A 26,577-nucleotide genomic window follows, 5' to 3' on the forward strand; every position below is an offset into this window, starting at 1 on the left:
TATCACTTTTACTTTTATTTTTTATTATCATTCTTTTTTAACTAAGATGTCATTTGGTGTACTGGTAAGCTCCTCACCCACCTTATATGGTTATAAGTTCAAATCACAACTCCTCCTTTCTAACCATCAAGCTTGAAATTTAAAAATATGGTTTTTAAGCTGGTTATTATATCTTATGTAAATCGAACATTTCATAACCATGGACATTAAAATAAAATATGAAGATCTTAGAGTGGGTAAATCAAACATTTTATAGCCATGGGCATTAAAATAAAATAAAAACATCTTAGAGTGGAGCTTTCTATTTTAAAGGTTATAATCTTTAAAATAAAGAGCATATTGAAAAAATCGAACAAAATAAAGAATAAATTTCTTTATCAATTCCAACACCATTCTTTATCATTACTATTAATTTTTCATTTTTCAATAAATAATTGCTGTTTATCGTCAAACGTTCAATTGCATCAAAGTGTTTTTTTTCCCCATTCTTTTTTATATATACAATAGTAGTAAAGTTACGAAAATATTTACTAAATTTATTTATTAAATGATATGACAGATGATATGATAATATTTAATTAATTTATTTATTTTTATTGCTTTTCCATTTGATAATTCACTTTTTAATATTTAGATTAAATATACCAACTAATAATATTCTAACATGTATAATTTGGTAAATAAATTTAGTGAACATTTTGATACTTATAGCATATATATATACACACATTCATATAAAAAAAATGAAATTAAATAAAGGTATTAATTGTGCATTGAAAATTATAGATGTATTAAATAAATATATTAAAAGTTTTATATAAAAAAATTGTTTGAATCTCTAAATTTGGAAAGGCATCTTTAAATATACTCTTTGAAATATAAAGAGCAATCTTCATTATAAATAGTATATTTTTAGAGAAAAAATAGACATGACAAAATCTCATACGATAAGATAACATAATATGAATCTGGACAATAATTTGTGGGTAGGTAATATGAATTAGTATGATAATTTGCGGATTTGGATTGATGATATCATTTTGAGTCTGTATCAGTGTTATCCAATAAAACCTAATAAATTAAAGAATTTTAATAGGTGAAATATGAAAATACACAATAAACTCATTAAAAAGAAATATTTTTATAATTATACAAGTTTTCTAATATTAAAATTATTTAATTTATTGTTAAACATATATTGATTTGTTCTTTTTTAGTTTAATTTTTTAAAAATCTAAAAATAAACAAGTATTTTTGCAAGATTTTTTTTTAAAAATATTATGTTATTATTTGAAGGCTAGTTAAATTTTAATTTTCAAATTTATATATACTCTTAATGGGTTAATGAGTCCGATAACGGATTATATGATAATTTAACGAATGTGTTTGAATATATTTTTTACCAGAAAACTTAATTGGATAGTATTTGGATTAATTAAAATTTTACATGAACATGATATGACACGATACGATTCAAAATGATATAGTACCAGGTCTAATAAAAAATAAATTTTCAAAAGATTTTTTAAAAACACTTTTTATTTATGGTCTTTAATTTTATTTTTTCTTTAAACATTTATTATTTTATTTTTAATTTTTTTTATATGAATAATTTATTAAATATTATTAACTCTTTAAAATAAAATATATAATACATTTAAAAAGTTTCCTGAAAATATTCTAAATTTGCATTCTATTTTAACTTTTTAATTTAAAAAACATATTAAGGTTAAGAAAAATAAATGTGAACTTATTAAAAGCTTTCAATACTCTTATAAAATAAAAGTTGAACGCTGCGGTAGCACCAACATGAAAAAAAAAATAAAAAAATCATAATATCATTAATTAGTTATTAATAAAAAAATAGGAAGTCAAATCCCATATTGACATGGAAAAGAAGGCCCAAATGGCTTTCCATCCCTCCATCACGATGACAAGAGCTTGACATCATCAATCATGATTGGTCCATGGAAGGCAACTGGGTCCCATCTCCAAATTTCCCCACGCCTCCAACTTCTTTCTGTCAGACCCTACCAACCAACCCCCCTCTGACCTCTCTCGAGCCTTTTCTTCTTCTTCTTCTTCTAATATTCTTATAATCTTCTTCTTCTTCCATTTCTTTCTCAAAGCCATTTCGTTGTATATATAAATACCAATGTTTCATTCAAATCTTTTACATCCAAAAAATCAGATTTTGTTAACCGCTTTATGAGAGCTATAGCACATAGATTACTGTTCATTACAAAACCAATTACTTCTCCACCAAACAATTTCAAAGTCCCTTCTTTTATAAGAAACACCATGTCTCAATCAGATCAAGCTCCCAATTTTAGCAATCCCAGATTGGTTGTCAAGAAGGTTTTGGCCAAGCTTCAACATGAAGGTGATGGTGCTCTTGTTAGGAGAGGCATTGGAAGGTAATTATTTTTTTGTTTGCCAAATTTCTTGTTTCTTTTCTGGGTTTTGGTTTTTGCACGTGTATCTTTGTGATTATGACTTTTTTATTTTTATTTTTTTTGAGGGTTTGATTTAATTTCCCTGTTTTGATTCATGGGTTTCTTGCATTCTTGAGATTTGGCATCTGGGTATTGATTTGTTTCATGGGTTGCATGTAATTTCCAGGAGTGATTTGAGAAACCTGGATCCTTTTCTCATGCTGGATGATTTTTCAGGTATATATATTATAGATGATTAATTGTAATATTTGTCATTTTCCATGATTAAAGTTCTTCATTGAATGAAAATCTTAGTACTAAAATTTGCAACTCTTTTGACCACTTTTTGCAGTGAGTCCTCCTGCTGGATTTCCTGATCATCCCCACAGAGGTTGTTCACTCTTTTCCTTAATTCCATTGCTGTTGTTGTTGAATCATTAAGCCTCCATGACCATTTCTGGTAGTTGGGTATTCATATTTATATGTATTTTAAGTTCTTAATATTCTAATTCAAATACTGTTTTACAGGTTTTGAGACTGTCACATATATGCTACAGGTAATACTTGTTTTGTGCAAAACCTGTTAGAAGTTGTGACCGTGAAGAGGTTAAATTTTGTGCAGTAATTTATTTTATGTGTTTTTTTACTTATCTTTCGTCGGGGATTTTCAGGGAGGCATGACTCACCAAGACTTTGCAGGGCATAAGGGTACAATCAGAACTGGTGATGTGCAGGTAAGAAAGTAACTTCAACCACTTTTTTCTTGAATAAATTGTCTATTAAGACAAAAATTTTTGGTAGTAAAATTGTCTTTTTTTTTTGGACAGTGGATGACAGCAGGCAGAGGAATAATCCACTCTGAAATGCCTGCTGGAGAAGGAGCTCAAAAGGGTTTGCAGCTTTGGATCAATTTATCCTCTAAAGACAAAATGTATGATTTTTTTAATTCTCTGTGTTTTTTCTTTTCTGGGTGATAAATAACAGAAATCTTAAAAACAACTTTAGAAATACTGTTTCGAAAAAAACTACTCTCTTTCTGTATGCTTCTTGATTCACTTTTCACAAAATCTAATAATTTAATTATTATAATGACAATATTATTGTCAACCAAAACCATAAGTTTTGGGGTAAACTTTTATCATATTTGTCTATTCCTTCTATTTCCGGGTAGATGTTGGTGGAGGGTAAAGCTGTTTTATTTTTAACATAAATATTTGATTTCTTTTCCAAAACCATATCATCTTATCCAAACTATGTTTTCCTCATAAATTTTAATCAAATATCCTAATCTTGAATTGATTCTGGTGCTGAATAACAAGACCACGTTGAAATTTACCTCTTTTTGATCATGCAGGATTGAACCAAGGTATCAAGAACTTCTAAGTGAGGACATATCAAGGGCAGAAGAAGATGGTGTTGAAGTAAGAGTTATAGCAGGAGAGTCAATGGGAGTCCGGTCTCCGGTTTATACCCGAACACCAACAATGTACCTTGATTTCACTGTACAACCCAGAAGGCAAGTTCATCAAAGCATCCCAGAATCATGGAACTCCTTTGTGTACATAATTGAAGGGGAAGGCGTATTTGGCACCCCAAACTCCTCACCTGTATCAGCTCACCATATCCTTGTCTTGGGTCCTGGAGATGGTCTATGTGCTTGGAACAAATCTTCGAAGCCGTTGAGGTTCGTGCTGATCGCTGGACAGCCGTTAAACGAGCCTGTGGTGCAGCATGGTCCATTTGTGATGAACACACAAGCTGAAATTGATAGAGCAATTGAGGACTATCATTATTGCAAGAATGGATTTGAAATGGCAAAATATTGGAGATCTCAATGAGTCAGCAAAATTAAAAAAGGTACCCAAAAATCCATTATAGAACCTTCCAATCCTTGGAAAATAGTGTGAAAGAAAAAAAAAAAAGTAAATAAAGGAACCATCTTTGTCAGGTGTCACCATCTTCATCCATAAGTGCAATCAAGTAGGACGTGGAAAAAGAAAAAAAGAAGAAATTTTAGTCATTGGAGCAAAAGCTTCTAGAAGATATTCAAATTGGAGTTGGATCAAACTTTGGAAATTTATCACTAAAGTCATGATGGGGTTAGCTTATTGTTATTGTTCTTATTATTTTATTTTTCTTTTTCAACAAGTATATTTTGTTTGTTTTGGTTATCTTTATGTGGTAGTTGATGATTATAATTTGGATTTGTGTTTTATCTCCATTTGGTTTTGCACTGGGGATTCCTTTTCCATTGGGATTTGATGGTGGTATGATTTTCTTGTGAGTTGGATTCTTAATCATATCCAACACTTGGCCGAAGGGCAAGGCCGCTAAAGGTCTTTGCCTAAGGACCCACAAAAAGGAAAGGGCCCCAAATCATCATAATAAATATGGAATATATAGGGTTTTTTTTATATTTATGTCTTTAAAATTGTTAATTTTTCATATAAATTAATGATTCCAGCACATAAGACTTCTTCTGAATGAATCTTATCTTCCTAGTTAATTTTAGGAAAATTTCGAACATCCAAAAATTTCTATGGAAAATTGACTAAAAAATCCCAACCATCAATTCATGGGTCTGTTAGAGATAATGCATAAATCTGAACATTATACCATATTGTATCACATTAAGATTGATTCTTCAACTGGGTATCTGACAAATTCGTGTCTCCATGCTTAACAAAATGCGAGTCTAGCTGCTGCTGGGTATCCAAACATCAACAGTACACAGAAATCTTTGTTTTTGATGCTGTTACTGCAAACATAAAAAATAAAGATTTATATGGAACACTGATAATTATCAAATTTGTGATAGTTTCTTGAGGAAACAGTGGTTTATATGGAACCTAATCAATAAGCTAGACCCATCAAATAGCAAAGTGCGCATATTTTCAGACAAATCCTTCTTTTATTTATTTAATAGTAATAGCAGTTTTATACATAAAACTACACTACTTGTAAGATTTTAACAAAACATGATGAATGCAAGCAAAAATTAAGCAGAAATCATTCCCCAATGAAGCTGCTTTTCTTGGATGTGTTCATGTATGGTCTGATCACCCATTCAGTCTGTGCTCAACTTTTGTCCACTGTTCCCAACTTAATCTGCAACATAAAACACAAAAATATACACCCAGGTTTCTTTACAGTGGAAAACGAACTCAACTTTTGTCCACTGTTCCCAACTTAATCTGCAACATAAAACACAAAAATATACACCCAGGTTTCTTTACAGTGGAAAACGAACTAAATGGTGAATTAAGCAGCCAAGCTACCTGAAAAGCTGCAACTCAAACCGAAGGCCTATCTCCTTCAGCTCAATGGATTTCTCACCTCCATGTTTCTCATAAATATGATGTCTGTTATATGAAAATTGATAATGGATACAATTACAAACTGTTCTCCTTGTGACCTATTTGTACGCCACCGAACAACGATAAAGACAAGCATTAAACAAAGTGATACTTTACCAACCTGAATGAGATATAGTTGGACTGGCTAGCAGAAGTAATTGATCGTTTCATATCTGGCTTCAGTGCTGGGAAAAGATGCTATAGAATGGTCGATTTTCACCAAGCTATAGAAAATCAAAAGAATAAATAAAAAACTATAATGCTCAAGTAATTAGATGACAAGAATAAATAAATGTTCATAATATCGAAATTGTATGAAAGCAAATCCTGACCTACTGCCCATGAGAAAAGAGAAGCTATAGAGGAATAATGTCCATTCACTTATTGCTATTATTCTTATGATAACCTATGAATGCAAACAGTAGCATCAGCTGATTCAACCACGTTTAAAGATCATTATGTTTGTCTTTTCATACACTTCATAGTCATATTGGATAAGTTTGTAACTAATTTTGATGCTAATAATATATCTCAAAGAAATTCTCTTTAATTGCAGTTTAACATTCTCCATTTAGCAATGCTGGCAATAAAAAACATCTCCAATAAAGATGCAATACCTTGGCTGTGAAATTGCAATGTTAGGAACTAAATGTGGGTAAGCTTGATGCATTGTTCCAATGGTTTTCTTGTCCTAGATGTCATGTCTTGTAACCTGCAGGTAAAACACTAATAACATATCAATGCCACTAACAAGTAAGGAGAACCAACAATAAGCCAGCTTAAAACTGATTAAAATACTTACCGCATTAAGCAAGTGAAAACAAGCAGTTGGACCAAAAGGCAGATGGCTAACGATTAAACGAGCTGGTACACCACGGTGTTCATGAACCAGCACAACATCCGTAAAATCACAAGTACAACAAATTTCAATAATCTCCAGAAATAATCTAGAAAAAAAAAAAAAAAAGGTCCATTATTAAGTAAAGGACAAAAACATTACAATCATGTTTGCATACGTCCTTCACTACAATATCCTAGCCCAAAAGCCCCATTCTTATCAGAACGAAAGAATCTTCAAAAGCATTACTACTAATCTGGCAAGTCCTTCACTACAAAATGCTGTCCAAGACACTTAACTTTTTTCATTCATTCTTATCAGCACCCCACGTAGATGGGTCACCAAGCAGTTGAGTATAAAACTACAACCAAATGAAATAACTTACCCTTTACCACCACCAGCCTGATTCATTTGTTGTGCATTGGGAAAGTCAAATTTTAGTTCCTACAAGAACAGTATCATTCTGAATCAAAATTTAATGTAGGAAAAGTATCATTCTGAATCAAAATTTATTATCAAAGTTAACTACCAGACATAATCTAAACGAATAAGTAAGAAAATGACCAAAAAAAACCTTAGCAAATAGTATTAGTAAAGCACTTGGATTCCTGGATGTAGTTAACAAAATTTTATTATCTTTATCAATTGCATTTGCATTACTCATCATCTATATGTGTTCTTGGGGACTAAAGATATAGAAACAATGTCAAAAAGAATTTCCAATAACATAAACTTTTACATTTACAAATCAAAATTAGTATTATTACTATTATTTTATAAAAGACAAATAAATAAATAGTGTCTGGAAAAATGAAACTGGAGAAACCCACATAGTAGAAACGAATTTGCAACCAATTTTTCTCTCAATCAAGAAGAGAATAAAAAGAGAATGCTCAGAAACCCATTAATTGGTTTGGTCAATACAAGCCAAAAAAAAAAAAAAAAAATGTTGAAATTCACTGACAGAAAATTAACAAGAAATTATAAAAAAGTAAAAATGTAGATTACTATTATACAATAGGTATAGATAATAGAACCTTAAAGGGGTTTCTCTGATTTTGCTCTTCTTTGTCGAAGAGCAATGTTGCATTTTCCTTCCAAGCGTTTTTACTATACAAATATTTTCTTCTTAGCCAAATGTTTATTCGTAGCAACATGCTTGGTCGCCAATCGGAACCGAAGCAAATTAAGCAAATAAGCTCTCTATAGGTTTGTGGGTTCCCATTCCAAAGAAAATAAAAACCAGAAGCCTTTTGAGGCTCTGAGTTTAGGCGTGGGAGAAGGAGGGTTCAGATTGAAAAATTAAGTAACGGAAAGGGGTTTTAGTTGAAATAGCTAAAGTAGTTTATTTGCATCGTAGATCTTGAATTATACCACATTTTATATTTTGGTCCCTAAACTTTTCTTTTATTATTTTGATATTTGCCCTCTACGTTCTTTAATTTGTTGCACCGTACAACTTCCTGGCTAATCTTTCATCCAAATATCTTTTAATTTGTTTTATACGTATACATACACGTATATACATATATACACATTGTTTTTTTTTTCTCTCGTAAATTTGTTAGAGGGACTATATGCGTAATAAATTCAATTTTAAAAAAATGAAAATCTTTTTTTTTTTTTTAAAATAATAACAATTTTAAAATATTTTAACAAATAAAGTGAAGTAGGAAAAAAAAAAAAATCTGTGACAAAATTTACATGATTGGACAAAAATGATAGGAAAATTATAGCTTAGAGTGTAATGTAAACGTATACTTTAGAGGATAAAGTGCAAAAATTTACATAGTTGGAGGGAGTAAAATGTGGTTATTTGAAATAATATATATACATATATATATATATATATATTTTTTTTTTCTTTTTAAAAAGTTTATTTTTTTTCAAAAATATTTTAATTCTTATTCAATTGATATTTTTCGATGATTTTATATATAAAAGTTTATTTTTTTCAAAAATATTTTATTTCTTATTCAATTAATATTTTTCCATGATTTTATATATATATATATATATATATATATATATATATGTATATATAACAACAGGAGGCTATGTTGTTTTGTATTGAATGGGGGATCTATGGAGGTGATTTACAGATGCATTCACAGCTAGCAGTTCAACATGTTGAGATAACCTTAATCATTTAGGTGTCAATTGTCTTCTAGTTAATGATATTAAAAGTATTTTATCTTTTTTTCCTAGTTGGAATATATATCTATATATATATATATATATATTTTGTTCGCAAGGGTTTTAATTGTGTTGCACATGCTATTGCTCAGTGTGCACTTTCTTTGAGTCATGTAGAATCTTGGAGCATAAGGAGTTTTAGTGGTTGCTTTCCTTGCTTACAAGAGGATTTATGTAACTTTACTTCTTGATAAAGTTTGGCTACTTTATTTCCAAAAAGAAAAAAAAAAAAAAAAAAAGAAAAAGAAAAAGAAAAAAGCCTACTTTATTTCCAAAAAAAAAAAAAAAAAAAACTACAGTATGCCAAAAACTTCTAAATAGATCAAAACGCAATAAATTGAAACTTTGGTGTAAATTGTAATATTCTAAGAAAACGATTAACATGCAATTCCTTCATACTAAATTTACTAAATAGTAACTAATCTAAGCTTTTGTGATCTTGAATAGAGCATAGCTACTTTACTTATCTTCCTAAGATTTTATTTTTCATTTTAGCAGCGTTATAGTAATTTCCATAGCTTTCTTGGACAAAGCTTGATGCTCAAAAGCAGTTTGAAACAGTAATAATGTGTGATTGGACTATAATTATATTAGTAAAATTTGAAGTAGCTTAATTTGATTGAGTTGGACTTAAAGTAGTTAACTCTAATCTAGTTTAGTTGAGCATTTCAAAGGTGTCCAAAGAAGTAATAATGTATTTATCATTTTTATGTCTTCTGTTGACTCTCTTTTGCATCATTCATTTGGAGTTAGAATTCTCTATTTGGTGTTTTGAGCTTTTATTTATGCTTTTTAATCATAGTCATTCATTTTTAATTCATTCCATCTGATGGTTAAGACTAAAACACATCATTTAATATCACATTTTTTTTTTAATAAATAATAATTCATTGCGAAATGCACAAAAGTCTCCAAAAGGGGGATGATTATAGAAAAAGGCCATTTATGGGTAAATCAAGGCCATTACATCCAAAATGTCCTTTGGAAGAGAGTCTAAACAACAATTATTTAAATCAAAAAGCACAATTGCATGGAAAGCATTCTTGGCTACAAGATCTACCAGACCATTAGAAGCTCTAGAATTCCAAGAGATATTCCAAATATTCTTTGCCAACATGGTTCGTAGCTGAATGAAGTCATATCTGGTTGCCCAAACTGTAATGTCCTCCGGGATGTTGATGCCCCCAACCACCAATGTAGAATCCAAAGACCAGCTTAGCTTATCCCACTTTGGTTTAGAAGCCACGCTCACCACCCACACAACAGCTTTTAGCTCTGCTTCAAATGAAGCGTTACAGATAACATGTTTTGAAGCTAAAAGGAGAAGCTTCCCTTTCTAATCCCTGACAACAAAAGCAAGACTAGCTTGTCCATTACAGAAAGCAGTATCCGTGTTAATCTTCCACCATCCTTCCTAGGGCACCTTCCAGCACTCAGTCTTTTGAGTGAATTCCTCAGTGGCATCACCAGTTATCATAAACTCCTCAACCATGCGGTTAAAATGAAACACTTCATCTTGATTGAAACTAACACCAGAAAATAACTTTTTGTTTCTACAGTTCCATTCAAAGTACAGCATAATGGTGAAGAAGATTATTATCGTTCTTCCTTCCACGTTTTGGAAGCAGACTTCCGGCTTAGGATTAATACAGAATTTCACAAGTTCCCCAATATTATAAACCACCCAGCAATCGAGTTTACAGCTCCACTTGCTAGCAAAGGCTAGCCTTCTTATGTTATGGCACTCCTTGAAAATATGGAAAGCTATTTCCACCTTAGCATTGCACATCACATAGCTGCAATCACCTTTTCCGACTTTGTTGACCACTGACTCACGTGTGGGAATGACACTGGAGAGGAATCTCTGGAGGAAAATTTTAAGGCGTTCATGGATCTTAAGCCTCCAGGGCTTCCTTCATGTTCCATTGCAATCATTTGACCAATCATTTCTAAAAAGCAAACTATAACAACTTTTAACTGAAAACCTTCCCTCTTTGTTTCCCTACCAAATGAGTTTATCCTTGCAATGGATATGGGGCCACTCTATACGCAAGATAGCTTCAGTCATTTCAACCTTACAAAGGTGTCGAATCACACTTTCATTCCAAGAATGGCTCCTATCATCCCAAATTTCATATAGCCTCCTCCAGTTGGTTATATCTGCCTCTTCCTTAGCTATAGGACAATTATTGGGAAGCCTAGGTATCCAAGGGTCCTTCCAAAGATCTATAGAAGTGCCATCACCAATTCGAAAGCAAGATCCTTTACGAAGGAGTTTCCCTGATTTCACAATCCCTTGCCAAACCCATGAGGTCTCTCTTCAGTGTATAACCAAAGAATGTTTCATTCTGAAGATACTTTGCTTTTAACATCCTCGTTTATAGGCAGTTCTCACCACTGGCTAGTTTCCACTGAGTTTTTGAAGAGCCAAACTCATATCCTTAAATCTTCTAAACCCTAGACTGCCTAGCTCCTTTGGTTTGCAAATATCCTTTTAGGCCTTTAGAGCAAGGTAGCTTGACGTATTTGGTTTAGCCTCCCACCAGAATTTGTAGACTAAAGCATTAAGATCCTTGCACACCCTTAAAGGCAAATGATAAGTACCATTGTATAAACTAACATACCTCGCACAACCCTTGAATCATTTAATATCACATGATTTACACATGATCACTAAAACTTTATTCATGTGCAACTTACATGAGTTTTGAGTAGAAGAGCTTTTGGGCAAAGAAAGAAAAAAAAGCTATATCAAACTTGATCCAAAAGGGCTTTTGGGTAAAAAAAAAAAAAAAAAAAAAAAAAAGGATAAAAAGCTATATCAAACATACACTTGATCCAAAAGGCCAAATCAATAGTTGTGTTACATATTTATATTCAATCAGGCTAATATCATGTAGACCTGATAGTTTTACCCACAATTTTTCCTTTATTTTAAAATAACTCTGTACTAAATACTTAACTCATTCTTTGTATAGCTTGTCGACGATTTTCGTATGGATTTTTGAGGAAATGTCAAGGAAATTTCGGTTGTTTGTGGAAATTGAGTTGTCTTTTTGCATTGCCTATACTTCTGTTTCATTACTTTCCAACCACCATTATCAAAGCCTCTTCACATGATTACTTTGACCTCTCGACATTTACAGTATTCTATCATTTTGTTGCATTTTATCATTGTGTCATGTTTCATTGGTCATAATTATTTTTCTTTTTTCAGCTTAATAAGATAGCAATTGTGACAAAAATTGCTTTGATTTCAATTCCCACTTGCTCTAGATCAAGTCTAGGACCGTGATCCAATTTGGTACTACTCCACTAAAAAAATTAGATTTGAACTTCTCAACCATTGGATCACTTTAATGGATGAAATTTAAAAATGCTTATATGCATATAATATATATATAATCTTGATCACATTATAATATTTTGACTTTATACAGTCTTAATTAGGATATCTTATTGATAATTATTATAAATATATATATACACAGCTATGCATGATTTAACTATTAAAATTTTATTTATCAACCCTTAGATCAATTCAATGACTGAAATTTAAAAATACATTTATAGTTTACTAGATTCCAATGAAATTTACTTAAATAAGATTTTAACTATATTAATCAATCAAATTATTGATTTTTAAATTCCAACTCTGAAAGCAATCAAAAGGCTTATAAAGGAAGATTTGATGCTAAATCATGAAGCCAACAAATTTAAATTTGACTCATATAATTAGGGCTCAAATAAGTTGCAACACTTAATCATAATTAGGCTTAAATTGGATTTTTTTTTTTTTTTGGTTTTTGTTTTTGTTTTTGGTGAATTATAGTCATTAGATTTCATGTAATTATAAGGTCCGATTCAATTATGTGGAATTCAATAGTTATAATGTTAGGAACCACTCTTCAAAATGTAAGGTGCATTTTACTAGGCAGACTCTTGATATATATATATATATTTTTTTATGTTAGGGTTAATTATACTTTTGGACCTTGTTCTCGGTTTGAAGTTAGTGCCTTAATTTTCAATTTTTTCAATTGGGTTGATCGTGTGTAGCCGTTTAATTAATGTAAGTATATATTTTTTCTTTGGGATTCTATTTTTGCTTTGTTTGTTTGCTGCTTTTTATTTTTATTTTTATTTTTTTTTTTATCATTTTGAGGAACAACCACAATAGAAAGATTTTTGCTAGCATCAGTGGAACTGTTGGTTAAATGAGGACTTTTAACTCTATTTTAGTTTTTTAATACTTAAATTATAATATTGAAAAGTAAAACGTGAATATTTTAGTTGTAGTTAATTAGGTATTCCATCATCAATGATAATAAAGAACATATTTCTATGGCTGAGAGTTTTCAAAATCTTCATTAATTATCTTGACCTCAAGTTTTCATTATTATTATTACTATTTTATTTATCAAATTGATCTATTAAACTGATGAAGTCTCTTTAGAGGTCATTGGAATTGCTTTATTGGTTGAGCAGGGAAACTACTCTACTAAGGTGATGAAAAACTTCAGGGATCAAGCTCCTCAATCAATGTCCACAGAATGAGTGTAAAAACATAGACTTTTTTTTTGTTTTTGTTTTTTTCTTTTCAAATAATGCTTTCATACTATACAAAGAAAGGAAATCCAAGGAATTTAGCTGCTAAGCTAGGAAAAAAGTTCTCGATTATATGAAAAAAATAAATAAAAATAAAATAAAATAAAATTCCCTATATATAGATGAAACTTTCATGTGAAAAAACCTAAAAAGGGACCATCTCTATCTCTTTGGATAGTCTCAATCCAAAAGGCCGAATCAGTTTCCCAACAATTTCCTAATCCATAAGTGACACAAATTTGTTCTTTCAAGTCATATCTTCTCAAATAATTTTCATCATCAAAATAGTACACTGAATTTTCTTCTAGCTCTGGAAAATCACTGATCAATACCGATACCGCGGAGTTTCCACACACGAAAAATGCTAGTCCAGAAGGAAGTTTTTCAATTGGTATACAATTTTTCTCACTATAATAATTCAACTTATGCAATATGAATCTCATTGTGTTGGTGTAATTAACATCAGTGGTAATTCTATCCAAAATCAAAAGCTTTCCCAATGATTCAACCAAATAAGACTTTGTCAATATTCGTTCAGGAAAACTTGTAGGCATCCATGGCTCTAATCTTGCAGGAAAATTTCCAACATCCACAGCTCCCACGGGAAAAAGACTATGAAAATCCCATACATCAATTGGACCTGTTTGAGATAATGCATAAATCTGACCATTGTGCAATGCTATATCAGAATAACGATTCTCTAATTGGGCATGAGCCCATTTTTTGTCTCCATGTTTATAGAATGCAAGTCCTGGATATCTTCCAAACACCATTAAAACCACACGGAAAATATTGTTACCAGAAGAGACTATGATGGCCTTATAAATATCATAACTTTTTTCCATACATGGAAGTTTGATTATGGTTCTTGAAAAGGGATTGAGAACATGGAAATAATTATTTCTTTTTTTGTGATGGATAATCAACCAACCATGTGAAGATCCAATGCAAGTAGCTTTGCGAAACTCTTTGAACATGTTGCTCAATGTGTAAACTAGTAATTTCTCTGCAATGCTGAAGAAGCGGAGAGAAGAGGAATGTTTGTCTTTTTTGCTGTTGTTGTTTTCTCTCCGAGGAAGCGTCATCAGCCATGGAGTCTGATGAAACGGAGAGTGATTGGGCACCGGGGATGGTGAGAGAAGATATGTAGGTGCTTGCGGCCTTATCCCAGGAAGAACAAACGGATTTGAAGTGGACGAAGCCGATGAAAGAGAGGTTTTTCAGGATTATAAAGAGGAGTTCCTGTGGAAGCTCGGACCAATTTCTCTTTGCAGCCATTGTTGGTAACGTGTGGAAAGCTTGAAGGAGGCGTATATGTGCATACTTATATATGATAGGGTTAATTGCATTTTAGTAGCTACCAAAAAATTAATATATATATATATATATATATACACACATACAAATTTCATGTGTTATTATTTGATTAATCTTTAAGATTGGTTTGTCCATATATAAATTTTATTAGTATTTCAACCAATATAATAATAAGAAGTTCGCTAATAATGTGTAGATAATATTAATATTTTAACTAATATAATAATCACACATATACATCTAGTAAACAAGTGGTTAGGCTTCTCAATGGCAATTTTTACTTTTGGTAAATAAAGACATTTTTACTATCCCTTGATATTTCCCTTTTTGATGGAGAGCCTGTAAAATATTTCCTATTTTCCAATTTGTTGCATGTCAAAATCTTAAACTCACAGCAAAATTTTAAAGGAACCCAAAAGTAGAATTTCAAACTCACTGCGGTTTGATCACAAAGAAAATAAACTCACAATATGATACAAGTTATTTTGATGGTTTAGTTTTCTAAAACTGATTTCAGAATTGGTGACATGGTCACCGGAAAAAACCTTATCCACAAGCTCTGCCACTAGGGTTGTATTAAAAATTTGAAAATTTTTCGCTATGTTACGACAAATTGAAAAATTGAATAGAAAAAATTAGAGCAGTTATAATAGTATCCACAATGGGGAAAAATACAAATTAAAAAAAAAAAAAAAAAAAAAAAAGTACCACTCAAAGAAAAAGGCTGTCTGCCCTTTTTTTTTTTTTTTTTTAAGCAGTTAAACCAGTATCTGCAATACAAAAATTTGATCTGTTCAATGAAATTAACAATAATAACAAATTCTTTCTATAATATTGTCTTATTTGGTCATATAATTGAATACAAATCCAATAACAAACAAACAAACAAATTTAACCAACCAAATTGAATTGACAAACCCATTGAAAGCCCTCATCTTGTACACTTTTTTTTTATGAGACATGAAATAGTAGTTTAACTTGAACAGCAAGAATAGAAGCTTTGGTTTTTCTTTGATGCATCTGCCCCATTATTAACGAGGCTTACCCGGTTCACCGATAGTTCTGCCTTGTAAGTATCTGAGTTTAGGACCTTCCGGCTAACATTGTTATATATTTCTTTAATAACAATCTCGAAAGCCTTTTTAACATTTGTTGAGTCAAGGGCAGATGTCTCCATGAAAAACAAGCCTTCTGTTTCTGCAAGGCTTTTCCCTTCCTCGACACTCACATCCCTTATATTCTCCAAGTCGTATTTGTTCCCCACTAGCATCCTCGCAACTGTTGTATCTGAGTGAGCTGCATGATAGTTTCAATCAAATGCTCAGACATCTATATGATACATGCATGAAAAAGGGCATACGAGCATAAGAGAGAGGAGATGGTAATAAAGGGAACTAAAAGTTATTCTTGGACTATATTTTAAGAAAAGCATATGATGAAGGTGGCATCACACTATATGCTACACAGGCCACAAATAAGTTAACATTCTCTTACTCTTATGCAATAGATCTTATTGTTAAACTCATACTCAAATATAGAAAGAACAGCAGATCACAATTTTATTCAATAGGTAACTCAGTTTCCCAATTTAATCTGATTAAACAAAAGTGGTACAAGACACATATAAGCTTAATCAGAGGCTATTCTTCCATCCCTATATGGCATGAAAGCGAGCTCAAATTTAAGCCTAAGTTTATTTTCAATAAGACTCTACTTTATAAGATAGCATACAAATTGAATTCAATTAAAAACAATTAACAAGGCATGCTACTGGAACTGACTTTTATTTTTTTATATTTTCAAAAAGAAAGAAACTAAACACATAACTGCTATAATTGACCACTGGCACTGAAAATATCAGCAATTTTTTGTTTAATCTTATTTCTTGATTATATTAGGAAAATTACCATCAGAAAGGTCCTGAAGGGCTTTAAAGAGCCTTTTTCTTGTGGTAGGATATAAACTATTATTAGAAAAACGAGTAAAGATTATCATAGCTATAAACATGAAACTTCAATAAATTCTTTTGATTTCTTTGTTGTGAGACACATTAAGAAATACTGGAATATAGAGAAAGAGTTATGGAAGAGAGACTAAATACAAAGAGTTAATTCTAAGAAATTGTGCCTCAACCGTAGAAATTGTGCCTCAACCGTCAAGAGGCAGTCACCTCATTCTACATAGACACCATCTCAAAGAATATTGTAAGCCTACTAATAGACTAAACTGTAAATAGCCTGACATCCTAGCCGACTATATCAATCATGATCATCCACCAACTTCAAATACCTTTGATAGCAAACAGGTAACATGACAAGAATACTGCCACATGAACCAAAATACATTCACATGAAGAAAGCACGCCAAAAAAAAAACAAAAAAAAATCATCATCTGCCAAGTTAAATTTAAGATAAAAACTTTTTTCTAGTTGTCTATGTAGAATGAGATGACTGCCCCAATCCATTCAAAGAAATCTAAGTGAAAAATACCGGACACAAAAGTAGTAACTAAACTTAAGCATACTCTGTTGGATCAAAAAATACAACGCTTAGCCTTAGGATTGCATAATGATTAATTCTCCTCAATCCATTCAAAGAAATCTAAGTGTTGAATGTAGGTTGAGACATGCTGGCAATAACAGTGATTTCCTAATTTCAATCTGAAAACGAGGTAGAGAACTAGATAACCATTTGACGCTATATGAATCGAAAACAGACATTAGAACTGAAGATGTGTTATGCATAAACGGTTAGTCAACTATGCAGTCAGCACCATAACGTAGTTATGTGCTATTTTTATGTAGTTTGTGGTGTAGTTGATGAAGTAATCTAAGATTATATATTGGTTTGGGAAGGGGTGAAATGTCTTTGGGGCTATCTATTTCTTGTAGAGACCTAGATGCAAATCTGTAGAAGGTTAAAACCATTATTGGGTGAACTGCTCCTTCAAGGATTCATCACTATAAACTTTCATCAGTTAGCCACATTTGTCAGGCAATTTCTGCAAAAAATCATCAGAAATTTGTGAATAATTGTGGGACTGTAACAATAGGCATAAAACATTTGGCCCCTTTATTTGCATTAAGGCAGAAATAATTTGAAGAAAGCCTAAGAGAGTAAAGAAAGTGAAGGCTCCTGTTTTAAGATTGTGAAACTTCAAAAAAGTTTTGAAAGTGCATGAGACATATAATGAGCCAAGAAAGGAATCTATTGATCTATTACAGGAAGAAACCCAATGATACAAAGATATACTCTAGATACAACGTTACCAGAGCTTGTGTCTTAGTTCAAGCTGCTAAAAGATTTGTGGCATTGTCCTTATCTCAAAGAAATTTGCTCGATATTTTGACTCCTGACCTTGAAGCTTTGTGCTACCTTTGACTCCAAAAGTGACTTAATTTAACGCATACTGTTCACCTTGAATATGATACATGGAGAAGGAATAAAAAATAAAGTAGTTTGTACTCTATGAAACAAGGTTTGGCTTTGGTAAATATGATGCATTAAGTTCACCTTGAATATGACGCATGAAGATGGAATAAAAGATAAAGTAGTTTGTAGTCTATGAAACAAGTTTGGCTTTGGTAAATATGTCAGTATCAAGTTTAAGCTTTGAAGAGCTAAAGCATTGCTATGATAATACAACGCCAATTTTGGGAATATTTAACTTATTTCCGAAGTTATCTGCATGGAGTTTGTTTAAGAGGATAATTTTGGCCATGACAAACTAATGCTCTTTTGGAGGATCAATTCTATTTGCCTACTCTGAAGGATGAAGTTTGGCAAATTATAGAACAATGTAGTGCTAGGCAATTAGGAATTTAGGAATCAATGTTGTGCTCAACTTTAAAAACTTTCCTCCCGGGAAACAAGCATCCTCTAACTTTGTCACTATAACCATCGAATTATGGCTTAAATAAACACATCCTCAGTAGCATGAAGCTAGGTTCTAGCATCTCAGTACAGAGACTTGATGAAAAAACAAAGGGTCAAAACATACAAACTATAAAACAGTTTAGCAAAGTCAAAGTATTTGTTAGTTTTACTTCCTTACCATGATTATTTGGTAAAGCAGACGTGCTGATTTACATGGGACTCACCAGAGAGAGTGAAATTTGGATGTTCCTTGACATAAGATCTATTAATTCCGAAAAATTAGGATCAAGACAGGCAAGAAAGAATGATTTTTGAAATATCATCTATTTCTATACAAGTCTTATCAAAGAACAAAGACTACATCAAAGTACAATGTTGCCTTTACCACATGGGAATTTCACTCATATCACACTTCCATAAAATAGCAAACGCAGCATAAAGAAAGCATCCGAAATTTTTCACATAAACCAATTAACAAACTCATGCTGCTATGTCATCTAAATTTAGCCCCTTACTAAGATTTTGCCTGGGCTAATATTCACTTATAACACTAAAAAACATGCAAATTTTCACCAGAAGTTTGTTATCTCAAACCATTTTACGGGATTCAGATCATGCAGAACAGGGTGACCCTGTTTCCATTATTAACACCAACACATCCACAAAAAATGGATAAACATAGATTTTAACTAATTGACGTGCCTCATGATTAGGCATATACAATGACCATAGACTATGTCAAACAAAAGAGATAATGCTAACCACTGGGGCGTTACACACCTAGCATTAGTTTTCTTGTTACATTAATATCATTTACTTCTTCAATATGCTTCTTTACCACTCCACCCGAACCCAAAAATTAAAAAAGAAAAGGGTCAATCTTTCCTTTCTTCTAAATGAAGACTTCTAATAGAAGAAACACCATCATTGGCTCAGATCTAACCATCATAGGCATCAATATATATCCAAATCGAATAAGAAAAAACAAAGAATCTTAAACACACACACACACACACACACACACACAAAAAAAAGGGAAAAGAAAAACACATAAAACCACCAACAAAACCGAAAAGATCCACTAAACCCACAAACAAAAGAAATCAAAAAGCAAAACAAAAAAAGACCCACGAATCAAAACAATCACCATTTAAGCAAGTAGCATTACAGCTAGCCAAAGCTCAAACAAAAATGCTACACACACACAAAAAGCAAAAGCTAATTGCTTTGATCTCAATTAGCTTACTATTGAGCTCCTCAAGCCAACGGCCGACACTGTCAAAGGTTGTGCGGCGAGTAATGTCATAGACAATAAGAGCACCGACAGCTCCACGGTAGTAGGCCGACGTGACCGCCCTGAATCTTTCTTGTCCGGCGGTATCCCAAATCTGGGCTTTGACCTCTTTTCCATCAATATCCATACTCTGGGTCTGAAACTCCACCCCAATGGTGGCCTTGGAATGCATATTGAACTCATTCCTAGCATACCGAGAAAGCAAGTTCGATTTGCCCACCGCAGAGTCTCCGATTATCACGATCTTGAACAGGTACTCCTCTCCAGACCCTTCATCGTCTGAAGACGACATGCCGTTTTTCTTCTTATCCTTTTCTTTTTTCTTCGTCTGGGTGTTTGGCTTTTTTCTGCTTTTGGGTTTTGAATTGGGAGAGAAAGGGAGTTCAGAAATGTACAGAGTATTGCAGAAAGCAATTCCCCCTCCGCTTCAGAAGAAGAAGAGAGAGAGAGAAAGAGAGTGGAATTGATTTCTCTTCTGTTTTATGGATTTTGGGTGTGCAAATTATGAAGAGAGAAAGAGAAAGGGAAAGAGAGCAGGTAAGGCAAATCAATGATGAAGAGATTGAGCTGGCGCCTGGACATGCTTGCGCATGTTCTGCCACCATCATAGATTTTTGGGTATCCCTTTTTTTTTTTTTTTTTTTTTTTTTTTTTTTTTAAATTTTATTTTAAAGAATTATTTATAATAATTAATTCATTATAAAATATATTATTCTATTTGTTGTGTCCATTTCTATAATAAGTTTTTTCTTTTTTTTTTTAATGAGTTAATTATTGGGGAAAATAAAGTAAATAATTCTAAAAACAAGTAGATCTTCTTCGCTTTTTTTATTTTTTATTATTTTAAATCCAATATAAGAAGTTACAAATAAAATATAAATTTTTTCTTGGGAGAAGTAAGCATTAATGGATTTTTTTGGGGATATTCACAAAAATTATCCTTAATATTTTTGTGTTTCAGTTTTCCTTTTAGTTTATTATTATTGGTATTATCATTTTTCATTTAGGATAGACCATTAGATTTTTTTTGAAACAATTTATAAACAGTGAAGAAAACTACGACATCTCAACTATATTTATATATTTTAGAAATTCAAAACCAATTTAAGATAGACCATTTGATTTGATGAAGAACACGTTCACCAAAAAAAAAAAAAAAAAAAAAAAGATTGATCAAGAACGTGTCTAATTGAATTATATATTTTTTTGGTAAATTGTCTAATTGAATTATATTGTTTTCTAATTTGCTATTGTTAATGTGATCAAGGCCAATAATAATAATAACAATAATTGGAAAAAAGAGTAAAGCAGCAGAAAATAATAGAGGGTGACTTGGAATTTTGAAGATGGGTGGCTAGTTGAGTAAAATGATGTTTAAAGTATTAAGGGCATCTTTCATAGTACTTTTTCAAAGTATATATTTTTAAAAATAAAGTACTTTAAATTACCCTTTTTTTTTTTCTTTTTTTTATTATTTATTTATTTATTTATTTTTTTTATAGTGGAATTAACTTTTGAAAGTATAGACAGATTTTGTGAGCTGAACAAGTTAATAGACGTATACACATTCATTTTATTTTTATTTGGTCTGATGGTAAATCCACTTAAAATACCTCTAATCTAAAGTTCAAATTTTCATTTGAACGAAAATTCTCCTTCTCCATTTATAATAAAAAATTATTTACTTAAATGAATTATTTTTATCCAAAAATTTAGTTGATAAAAAATGTATTATTATTTCTTTTATATATTTGTTAGGGTTAACTTCAATTATAATCTCGAGATTTGCCATAAATTAAATTTAATCTTTCAATTTTCAAACGTTTCAATTGCAGTTTTTATTTTTAAACTTTGTTTAGGCACCTAATATTACATATAATATAAACCCATTTTGTCCATAAAATGAATTTGTTTAGGCCATTGATAATTGATTTAAAATTTAATTTATTGAATAATTACATGAATTATTAAAAAAATAAATAAGTTAAAAATATAAAATAATTTTGACAGAGTGATAATATGCAGCAAATAGGGAAAAGGATATAAAAATTTGTAATATATTTTTGTCAATATGATTTTGCATAGTTTCATTATGAAAAAAATTAGAAACGATTAATATAAAACTAAGAATACATTTTAATTTTACATTTAAAAAAGTAATGTATCCATCTCTGGTTTCTAAAGAAACCCAACCATTTAAAAAAAAAAAAAAAAAAAAAGAAAAATTTATTTTTTTTCTTCCCTAGCCTAACATCTTAAATAAAAAAATTATATAATATCATCAATCTGAATCTCTTCAATTTTCAGTTTAACAAATTAAATAGAGAGATTTATCTTTAATATTTAACCAAGAACAAATTCACAACAATCATTGCAAAATGTAATGAAATCAAATATTAAATCATTGAAAAAGATAAATCAGGAAATTATGAAATTTATACTTCTTGACAACTTCTAAAACTATAAATTAAACAAAGGAATTGAAAAAAAATAAACATGATAGAATTGGATTTGATTCTTCACCCAAGCAAATCTCTCTTATTTCTCTCTGTCTCTCCATCTCTGTGTTTCTTTATCAAAGGCGCCTTTAATTAAAATTCAGAATTCCATAATACCAAATTCAAACAAGACCAACAATTTCCTAAATCATTGAAAGAAAATAATCATAATAATCAATAATTTGTTACAGAGGTAACAATTAAAAAAAAAAATAGTATGGGTATTATTTATTTTTAATTTTTAACCCAACTAAAAAAATAAAAACAATTATTTTGTGAAATCACAAACTGTTTTATTGTCATTCTCAGCATTGATAAATCCATAGAACGGAATCGACATTATTTACTTGCTCAATTCCTTACTTGCTCTTCATGCTGGAAAAATTGACATTATGAAACTAAAATATATACATACACATAAGTATATATAACAACTTTATATATTTATCTTTTTTTAAACCAAAAAAAAAAAAAAAATTTACTTTGCAAATCCAAGTGTCATGGCCATTAGTTATGGAAAGGTCGATATGGGAGTGAAACAGGTGCCTTTGACAAAGTTGTAAGAAATCATCCTAACTTAGGGATTCCTATCTAGTTGTAATCGATGGGTTGAGGTTGAATAAATCAAAATAAAAGTTCATCTACCATACCCTAAGAAAGAAAGTTACAGGATAAAAAAGGAAAAGAACGGGCTGAGAAGGAAAGAGAATGGTGCTTTCTGATTCCTTCTTTTTTATTTTATTTTTTTATTATTAAAAGATTTTTGGAAAAAAGAGAGACGAGGACGAAGAGAGACATAAGATGGAGGAGAGCATATAATTTTTAGATTAAAATATTGTTTTTTGAAAGGGTATATGTATATATATATATTTCAATTTTATATTGCTTTTTAAAATATTTTATTATAGGATATATTTTCCAGTATATCAAAATATATTTAAATAGTATTAGTTTCATATAAAAAAGATGCATTTACATTTCAATTGTTAAATATAATGGTATGTTACTCATGGTAGGGGTTAAATATGAAATGTTTGAAAGTTGATGGATTAAAATTGAGTAATGATGATTTCAGAAATTGCAGTTGAAATTAATCCTATTATTTTCTGATATTCCCCTTTACTTATAATGTCAATCTTTTTAACTCTTTTTGGGTCTTCCAGAAGTGAAATATCATTTGTAACTATCAATTGTTTTAAAAGCTTATGATATAAAAATAACTTATTATTATTATTATATGTTAAATGGTTTGAGGCTAGGTGCTATATATATATTGAGTTTTATTATAGAGAGGAACAAGTTTATGGAATGAAAATCTAATATTGAATATTATTTTAGGAGGATCGATTTTACTCAAAAACTAGACAAGTTGAATCTGTAGATATGTTATATAACAAAATCTTCACTCTAAAACAAAATTTACCCTTTTAAAATAATATTCGATATTAGGTTGTTATCTTATAGACTGAATCTAATAATTTTCATAGTAAAACTATATATATATATATATATATATATATTTATATATGTGCTGATCACTTGCAATAATTTCTCCTTCATGGGTGTTTTGAGTCCATGTGTCTTGAGTCAATCTCATTTGATAGGTACAGTCTTGTTACATGACCCTTTTTTCTTCTCTACCCCACTGTATTTTATTTAAATTTTCAAAAATACTTTTTCTTTTTAATTGAAGACAAAATATTTAGTTTTATAATACCAAACATTCAGTTGAACAATATTAAAATATTCAATATATATCAATTGAACTTATAGGTATATCCAGCTATTTTTTACATTTAAAAGATAAGTTTTTATAGTAGAAATATAGAACTTTAATCAATTCTTATATAATACATTTTATCTATATACCTTTTTTTTATTGATATTTTATCTATATATTCTATTTAACTGTTTTAAGTATGATTATAATTGATAAAAGGAGAATTTAGATATCCTTCAATTTTCCAATGCTAATCATTATTTTTTCTGTAAAAATTTTTAAACATTTTCCATCAAATATAATTATATTTATTACAATTTTATGAAATTTATGAATATATTCTACTATACTTTGATAAATTAAAGATTTTTGTTTCTTTCATGATAAGATAACTTATTTTTTAATGTAAAAATATGTGGAGTTCTAGTTAGTTGAACTTATCTATATTATTACAAAACATGTTAATATTGTTTAGCTATAATTTACCAAACATCTAAAATAATGTTTGATACTATAAAACTAAATAGTCATCTTCAATAAAAATGGTATTTTTTTTTTTTTATTACAACTTATTGGCGATTTGCACCTAGAGGTTACCTTAGATCTAGAAATATGTTTTTAGTAGTTTGACCACTACAAAACCATATATATATATATATATATATATATATATATATATTTGTTTTTGTTTTTTGTTTTATATTTTTTTTTAGACCTTTTAATTTGTTTCCAATTTTAAAATGGTTCTTTTATTTTCATTGTTTCAACAAAGTAAAGTGAAGTTCGCTAAATTGATATGTTATTCTTATCTACACTAGAGAATTATTGATTTGACATGCCATGAAAAGGGAAAAAAATTATTGTAAATAATAAAAAAAATTGTTTCAATGAAGGTCCTCTATTATTATTATTTTTTTAAAATTTCAATATAAATAAGTTGGAAACAAACATTTGGCTGGTGTTTGAGAGCTATACAAAAAACACATTTCTTATTATTTAACCAATGTTTTAAAAATCAAAATTTCCATCAAAATTTTACTGACATTTTTATATTTTCAAAGGGTGAATAAGAAATTTTTATACCAAATGAAAGCCGATGAAATTTTCAAAATTTCTATTGGAATTTTTGATATTTCGACAAATTTGTTTATCAAAATTTCCATTACATATCTAAACAAATTCATTTAAAATATTGTCAAAAAATTCATAATTTCCATAAAAATTTTGGTGGAATTTTCCAAAGATATTTAAAAATTTCTATTAAATTTATTTTTTAAATTTTTATCAAAAAATTAATAAATATGAATAATGCTTAATTGTCTACTTATCCACTATTTGTTTTACCATAATAAATTTATTATTTCCATAAATATTATAAAGTAGATATAAATTATAATATAAAGAAAATTATAAATTTGCATGAAATAAATTATAAATTTATAGTGGATAAATGTTATAAAAATGTGTAGGGAATAATTCTTTATAAATATAGTTAAATGAATTGATGGAATGTTGTTAAATAGTAATTCGTGGGTGTTATCTCAAAATTAACCATTAGTGGATAATAATTTTGTATATGGTTAGCAATATTATATAATGATTATCACTAAGGACATCTTCATTTAATACATAATCCATATGATTGATATATTAACAATTATATGTAAAATTTTTAATAATTAATTTTCATATTTCATATTTTAAAATGAGGATGAAGAAGAGATTGACAATATTCAACCACCTAGAAATTCTATGTGGCATTGAGACAAAATGTTTGAAATATAATTTAATTATAATAATTATTTCATATATCTTAATTAATAAATATTATAATCAAATATATAATTTTTTGCATTTTTTATTTATAATATATATCTTTGTTCATTAACACTTATTATACATTGACTAACTAAGATAAATATAAAATTTAGCAAATATTTTTATAATTTTTATAATCAATTTGATAATTAATTTATTAAATAAGTTAATACTAATATTTGAATAAAAAATTTATTTTTAAAACAAATTTTAATCAATTTTTATTATTTTTATGAGTTTTTATCAATATTTTAATGGATATTTCCATATGTTAAAACCTTGATATTTTTGTCGCTATTGATTTTTTAAATTTTATTTCGTTTCCGATTCTTTTTTTCTTTATCTCACAAATTTTCTAATCATTTATTCCTTTTCTGTCCTCTCTCTATATCACTCAGTTTCAAAATGAATTGTGCATCTTGGAATATGAATACAAAAAGAAAAAGGTGAAGATGAATAACGAAAAATAAAACCATAAAAGGAGTTTTGGTACCATTCATTAGCAGTGAAGAAAAAAGAGGGGAGAAAAAAAAGAAAAATCAAGAAGAAGATAAAGGAGAATGGGAAGAAGATGAAAAGAGGGAGAAAAATAAACAACTTTAACAAGACAAGTAAATAGTA

The 26,577-nt window shown here is 29.7% G+C and overlaps 3 protein-coding genes and 1 pseudogene across 3 annotated transcripts in view; 2 read left to right on the forward strand and 2 right to left on the reverse strand.

Moving 5' to 3' along the window:
* The window catches only part of LOC107422148 (putative lipid-transfer protein DIR1), a 324,822-nt gene that overhangs the window by 56,285 nt on the left and 241,960 nt on the right, over window positions 1–26,577 (forward strand). The gene's annotated exons all lie outside the window — the stretch shown is intronic.
* LOC125423505 (pirin-like protein) lies at window positions 2,049–4,654 on the forward strand. Its single transcript, XM_048477956.2, has 8 exons — window positions 2,049–2,417; window positions 2,623–2,672; window positions 2,788–2,826; window positions 2,964–2,992; window positions 3,107–3,169; window positions 3,263–3,366; window positions 3,790–4,292; window positions 4,384–4,654. Exons 1-7 carry the CDS (start codon window positions 2,209–2,211, stop codon window positions 4,271–4,273), a joined length of 978 nt encoding a protein of 325 aa, XP_048333913.2. The 5' UTR covers window positions 2,049–2,208; the 3' UTR covers window positions 4,274–4,292; window positions 4,384–4,654.
* On the reverse strand, window positions 4,424–7,945 carry LOC107422157 (uncharacterized; annotated as a pseudogene).
* On the reverse strand, window positions 15,554–20,536 carry LOC107422167 (ras-related protein RABA5e). Its single transcript, XM_048477723.1, has 2 exons — window positions 19,873–20,536; window positions 15,554–16,046 (listed from the first exon to the last, which is right to left on the reverse strand). The coding sequence occupies exons 1-2, from the start codon at window positions 20,210–20,212 to the stop codon at window positions 15,724–15,726; spliced, it is 663 nt and encodes a 220-aa protein (XP_048333680.1). The 5' UTR covers window positions 20,213–20,536; the 3' UTR covers window positions 15,554–15,723.

This window comes from Ziziphus jujuba, chromosome 3 (assembly GCF_031755915.1).
Source record: "Ziziphus jujuba cultivar Dongzao chromosome 3, ASM3175591v1".
Taxonomy (NCBI): Eukaryota; Viridiplantae; Streptophyta; class Magnoliopsida; order Rosales; family Rhamnaceae; genus Ziziphus; species Ziziphus jujuba.

Bases quoted from the DNA above. Each gene is read 5' to 3' on its own strand.
- LOC125423505 (XM_048477956.2), top strand. From the start codon at position 2,209: ATGAGAGCTATAGCACATAGATTACTGTTCATTACAAAACCAATTACT. The intron at 2,827-2,963 runs GTTGTTCACTCT...ACTGTTTTACAG, and splicing joins TCCTGATCATCCCCACAGAG to GTTTTGAGACTGTCACATAT. The intron at 3,367-3,789 runs GTATGATTTTTT...TTGATCATGCAG, and splicing joins TTATCCTCTAAAGACAAAAT to GATTGAACCAAGGTATCAAG.
- LOC107422167 (XM_048477723.1), bottom strand. From the start codon at position 20,212: ATGTCGTCTTCAGACGATGAAGGGTCTGGAGAGGAGTACCTGTTCAAG. The intron at 16,047-19,872 runs GTAAGCTAATTG...ACTATCATGCAG, and splicing joins TTGGCTTGAGGAGCTCAATA to CTCACTCAGATACAACAGTT.